At 40.9% G+C, this 6026-nt stretch overlaps 1 protein-coding gene across 1 annotated transcript; it reads left to right on the top strand.

The window, feature by feature from the left end:
* On the top strand, window positions 1-6026 carry LOC112165863 (protein argonaute 5). Its single transcript, XM_024302563.2, has 21 exons — window positions 1-631; window positions 1137-1351; window positions 1455-1604; window positions 1714-1847; window positions 1940-2049; window positions 2274-2374; window positions 2470-2608; window positions 2723-2839; window positions 2941-3051; window positions 3136-3207; window positions 3399-3518; window positions 3606-3777; window positions 3857-4116; window positions 4200-4342; window positions 4435-4497; window positions 4587-4650; window positions 4857-4980; window positions 5072-5145; window positions 5261-5355; window positions 5444-5475; window positions 5573-6026. Exons 1-21 carry the CDS (start codon window positions 152-154, stop codon window positions 5743-5745), a joined length of 2949 nt encoding a protein of 982 aa, XP_024158331.1. The 5' UTR covers window positions 1-151; the 3' UTR covers window positions 5746-6026.

The raw sequence follows: 6026 nt of genomic DNA, 5'->3' as shown, positions 1-6026 counted from the left end.
CTCTCTCTCTCTCTCACTCCCACCCTCCCCCACGCTTCTTTCCCTTCCAGAACTTCTCTCTCTAAAACACAAAAAAACGCAAACCACTCCATTTCTCTCTCTAAAACCCCATTCCAGTCCCTCCTCTTCTTCACTGAGAGCCAACACCGCAATGTCCAATCGCGGCGGTTCATCCGGTAGTCGCGGCGGCGGAGGCCGCGGCCGCGGAAGAGGAAATCCCGGCGGTCAGGCCAGAGGCTCAGGCTACACTCCGGCGCCCGCGCCCGCTCCGGCCCCTGCTCCAGCTCCTGCTCCTGCTCCGGCGTATGCTCCGGCGCCGGCTCGTGCTCAGCCGCCTGCTGTTGCCTCGTCGAGCACGGTACCGGCGCCGGCTCGTACTCATCAGCCTGCTGTGGCCTCGTCAAGCAGGGCTCCGGCTCCGGCTCCGGCTCCGGCGCCGGCACCTGTTTCATCGGCGGCGGCGGCTTCGCTGGCGAGTGAGATGGAAGAGAAGCTTGCATTGGCTCCGTCGTCATCCAAGGCCGTGAGGTTCCCAGTGAGGCCGGGGTTTGGTAGAGCTGGTCAAAGAGTCCAAGTCCGAGCCAATCATTTTCTGGTCGAGATTGGGGAAAGAGATCTGCATCACTATGATGTGAGTTCTCTGTTTTCATCTCTATTTGCTTTTTGGTTTTGGCTATGAGCTCTCTGTTTTTATCTCTATTTACTTTTTGGTTTTGATTGTGATTTTGTCCGTTCTTGGGTTTCTGTATGGTTCGATGTGGGTTTCCATGATTTTTGACGAATTTTCTGTTGTTTATCTTAAATTTGTTTTCCACGTCCGCCATTTTGATGTTAAATTTGTTTTCCTCACATAGTTTTTTTCGAATTTCGGTTTATATCCCGTCATTTTTCTACTCTCTTACAGTGGCTTTGTACTGTTTGAGATGTGTGCAAAATTTTCTCTCAACTTTTTTTTTTTTCTTTCAGTTTTTCTCTCTCTTATTTTTGTTTGTGGTTATGTATTATGTGTCTGAAATTTGTTTTGAGTTCCCAGTAATGAAATTTTCTGGCCTCATAATCTCTCTGTAGTGTGTGCTCTTTTTTCTTCTTCTTAATGTATAATGTGGAGACTTAAATGTTTTCGTTGATGGCCTTAGGTATCAATTAGCCCTGAAGTTGCATCAAAGAAGATAAACAGAGATGTAATCAACCAGCTGGTTCAGATGTACTCTGAGTCTCACTTGGGAAAGAGAATGCCAGCATATGATGGCATGAAGAGTATCTACACTGCTGGGTCATTGCCCTTCTCTTCAAAGGAGTTTGTGGTCAAGCTACCTGAGAGAGAAGGTCGAGCTGGATCTGCATCAAGAAGGTATATCCATATAAGGCCTTATTTCTTGTATTTGGTTTCATTATTTTCTTAAGGCTTGCTCTGTTTTCTGATTCCAATATCTGTTTGCATTCTTCTCATACAGGAGAGATAGAGACTTCAAGGTCTGTATCAAGTTGGCAAACAAGCCTGACCTGTATCAACTGCAGCAGTTCTTACGCGGAAGACTACATGAAACTCCACAAGAGACCATCCAAGTGCTTGATGTTGTTCTTAGAGCTGCACCATCACAGAAGTATGTTTTTGTTTATTAATATGCATAATTGTAGGCACTGTATGTATGATTTGGTTGCTTTCAAAACATTTACACATTGGTTGGTTCTAACTTTATATCCTTTGTACAGATACTGTGTGGTTGGTAGGTCATTTTTTAGCCCTGATCTGGGTCCTCGAGGTGACCTTGAATTTGGCTTGGAATACTGGAGAGGCTTTTACCAAAGCCTAAGGCCAACCCAGTGTGGTCTATCCCTAAATATTGGTATTTTTTTTTTCACTTTATGTTTCCTAACTTCTCTTTAAACTAGGCCATGTAGGAAGATACCTCAACTCAGTTTAATGTAATTTTTGCAGATATCTCAGCAAGGGCTTTTTATGATCCGATTCTGGTGACAGAGTTTATTAAGAAACATTTTGGGTACAGAGATTTATCCAGGGGTCTGTCGGATCGTGATTGTCTGAAGGTATTGATGATTGTTTCTATCAACGGGTCTATCGCCAATATATTGTTCTCTTCTGCCAATGAGCTACATTAAATTTCAGCATATAATCAGTTTTTTGTATGTATTTCTCCGATCTTTCAAATGTTGAATGGTCCTCGTGGGATATCACCTCCTTTGAGTAAATTTTTGTATTAGCATGGCTATTTTAAAATAAATCATGTGGAACTTGTGATTGTTATGTACAGCTGAAGAAAAATCTGAAAGGAGTCAAGGTAACTATGAGCTGTGGAGGCAGCAGAAGTTATCGAATTACTGGAGTATCTGTGCAGCCTCTAAGCCAGTTAACGTGAGTATTCTAATATTTATGAGGTGAGCTTTTATTTGAGTTATTTTGTTTTCAGTATTTTTACTGACAACATATTGTTGAACTTTGGGATTTAGGTTCACTGTTGAGGATAATCAAACCAGAATATCAGTGGTTCAGTATTATCGTGAGAAGTACAACATTAGCCTAAAACAGGTGGCTTTGCCTGCCCTTCAATCTGGCAATGATTCCAGGCCTGCTTATTTGCCCATGGAGGTGGTTCTCTTGTTCTTGCCTCCATATACATTTTATTTAGTTGGTAGTTTTATTTTTATTCTCACACCAACCTTTTGGGGGATGATTTATGAATGTACTTTTTTTTTCCTGCAGCTCGCTACAATTGTTCCTGGGCAGAGATACACGAAAAGACTCAATGAAAAGCAAGTGACAAACGTGCTGAGAGCAACTTGCCAACGGCCCCGGGAGAGGGAATCCAATATACTGAAGGTAGATTTGTGTTTTATGTTGACAAAAAAAAAGGATTTCTTTATAGAATCTTGATAATCTTGTGTTGTGTGCTTACGTTGGTACATATGTACAATTGATAGATGGTGATGCACAATAATTACAAGGGAGAGGATCTTGTAAACAAAGAATTTGGAATGCAAGTGAAAGAACAAATGGCACTGGTGGATGCTAGAGTATTACCACCTCCAATGGTAATTACTGCTCATTTATGTTTCAGCTGTTCAAGCAATATTGATCTTTCATATAGTAATGAGTGATTACATTCATTGTGGCAGCTTAAGTATCATGAGAGTGGTCGTGAAACAAAGGATACTCCGAGGATGGGTGCATGGAACATGATCAATAAGGTGAGGGTTTTTTTTTTTGTTTTTGTGTTTTTTTTCCCCATTCTCAGATTTATTTAGACTCCCTTGCAAATGAGTATTTGTATGTTTGCTGTTGGTTTTTTGATATTGAATATAAATGCTTCTGTTTTTAATTAAAACCAAGGTTATCTTGTAAATTAGTGAATTTTGTTTTTGCACTCCTTGTTTTGTAGAAAATGGTTAATGGTGCCAAAGTGGATTTCTGGGCTTTTGTCAATTTCTCTCGATCACGTGAAGATTTTAACTATCGCTTTTGTGAGGATCTCGTCTATATGTGCAACAGTAAAGGGGTGGTATGTCTCTAACTTCTAATTGATTCGTTAGTGTGCTATTTCTGCCTTGATGTGCTTTAATTGACTTCTTGACCTTTTACTTTCTAGGAGTTCCATTCCGAGCCTTTACTTCCTGTACAGTCAGCTCATCCTAATCAAATTGAGAGGGTTCTGAGAGATATTCACAAGCAGTCAGTCCAGAGACTTAATGAGATGGGACAAGCCAGCAAACATCTTCAGTTGTTGATTATCATCCTGCCTGATGTCAAAGGATCTTATGGTGAGGAGCTAAAAATGACCCAAAATTGTGCTCTCTTTCTGTAAAGTTATGCTCAGATTCTGTCATCTTTCTATTGCAGGTCCCATTAAAAGAATTTGTGAAACAGAGCTTGGAATTGTCTCCCAGTGCTGTAATCCTAAGCAAGCACAAAAGCTTAGTAAGCAATACCTTGAAAATCTGTCTCTTAAGATTAATGTCAAGGTTGGTGGTAGAAACACAGTCTTAAATGATGCCATTCAGAGGAGGATTCCTCTCGTCAGTGATCGTCCTACAATCATCCTTGGAGCTGATGTCACTCATCCACAAGCTGGGGAAGACAGTAGCCCATCTATAGCAGCAGTAAGTTCATTTTATTGCTGCTGTTTCCTTTCATCAAATCTTTTGTGCTTTTCTGTGTTAACTGGTTATATTATTCTTGACAGGTGGTTGCCTCAATGGACTGGCCAGAGGTCTCCAAGTATAGAGGAATCCTGTCAGCACAGAATCATCGTCAAGAAATCATCCAAGATCTTTACAAATTAACTCATGATGAGAAAAGAGGGCTGGTTCATTCAGGAATGATCAGGTATGGAAAGTAAAGACACCTTCCCCCCTCCTCTGGAGGGTTTGTGTGTTTTTTTTTTTGGTTACTTATGCCTCTTATTGTTGTTTCCTCAGAGAACTTTTCATTGCATTCCGAAGATCGACTGGCCAAAAACCGCACAGAATCATCTTCTATAGGTAAGAATTGTTTGTTTGTTTTTTTTTTTTCCCTGTGATCAAACGATATGAAGCAACACTGCTGATATCTGATTCTTGCTATTTGACAGGGATGGGGTGAGTGAAGGGCAGTTTAGCCAAGTTCTGCTCTATGAGATGGATGCGATACGGAAGGTATCTTCTTAGTGACTGTTAAAAAATTTCTGTGGATGGATTGAAAATTAGAATCACATAGTAGAGCTGCTATGACATTATGGAACAATGTTGTGTAACAAAAGAGTTCCTTGAGTTACTGATTTGTTGTTTGAATAAATCTATCCTCTTGATGATGCAAAGTGGTTGCAAGCAACTTTTTCTCAACTATCTGATTGATGTAACAGGCCTGTGCTTCTTTGGAGGAGGGGTATATGCCACCAGTTACTTTTGTTGTGGTGCAGAAAAGGCATCACACACGCCTTTTCCCTGCTGACAACCAGACAGATAGGAGTGGGAATATTCAACCAGGTTTCAAGAATTAGCTGCATTGATTCACTCTCTCTCTCTCTCTCTCTCTCTGTGTGTGCATTGATTTAACTGTTTCAATCTTTGTGTTTAGGTACTGTGGTGGATACCAAGATATGCCATCCAACAGAATTTGATTTCTATCTTAATAGCCATGCAGGAATTCAGGTAGATGTCAACTTCATAACAATTGTGCTTTACATGTAGTTTCTCTTCTCCCTCTTGGTGGAGTATTACTATTGGTTGATCTTCTTTGCTTATGTGAAATGTTCTGTTTGTGTAGGGAACAAGTCGCCCAGCTCATTATCATGTCCTGTTTGATGAGAACAACTTCACTGCTGATGGCTTGCAGATTCTCACCAACAATCTGTGCTACACGTAAGAGTACAGCATGATCTCAGTTTTGCTTATTACCCACTTTATATTTTGTGGTTTTTTAATTTTATGTTGTTGCTTAAATCTTCAGATATGCAAGGTGCACCCGCTCAGTTTCCATAGGTGTGTAAACTAAACCTGTTAATTTCCTATATGCTTGTGCTTTGTTTCATGCAAGTCATGCTGATTGTTCCACTAATGCTTGACACTTGTACTGCAGTGCCTCCTGCCTATTATGCGCATCTAGCTGCTTTTAGAGCACGCTATTACATTGAGGGCGATTCATCAGATGGTGCTTCTTCAGTTGGCAGAGGCAGCGGTGGCAGTGCTGCACAAACCCAGGTCCTTCCAAATGTGCACGAGTATGTCAAGGATGTGATGTTTTTCTGCTGAATCAGAGTTGAAAGAAAGAACAGTTACCCTCTTTTGTGGTGTTGCATTTTGGGATTGGCACTCTTTTGTTGCTAGTAGCCTCTATACAAAGTCAATTTTAGTTTACACCAGACGGTCTAATCTAATTAGCGGATGTGGCTAAATGTAAATTCATCATAGTTGGGCCAGCTAGAGAAGTGTTTTTTGTTGGCTGATGGCCTGACCTACTCATCAACTATTAATATGTCCTTTGGATTTGAATACCTTCAAAATGCAATCCAAATTTCTGCTTTAGTTGGTTA

Source organism: Rosa chinensis, chromosome 5 (assembly GCF_002994745.2).
Source record: "Rosa chinensis cultivar Old Blush chromosome 5, RchiOBHm-V2, whole genome shotgun sequence".
Taxonomy (NCBI): Eukaryota; Viridiplantae; Streptophyta; class Magnoliopsida; order Rosales; family Rosaceae; genus Rosa; species Rosa chinensis.
Note: the sequence above shows the minus strand (reverse complement) of the source record. Positions and strands in the feature narration are given on the sequence as shown.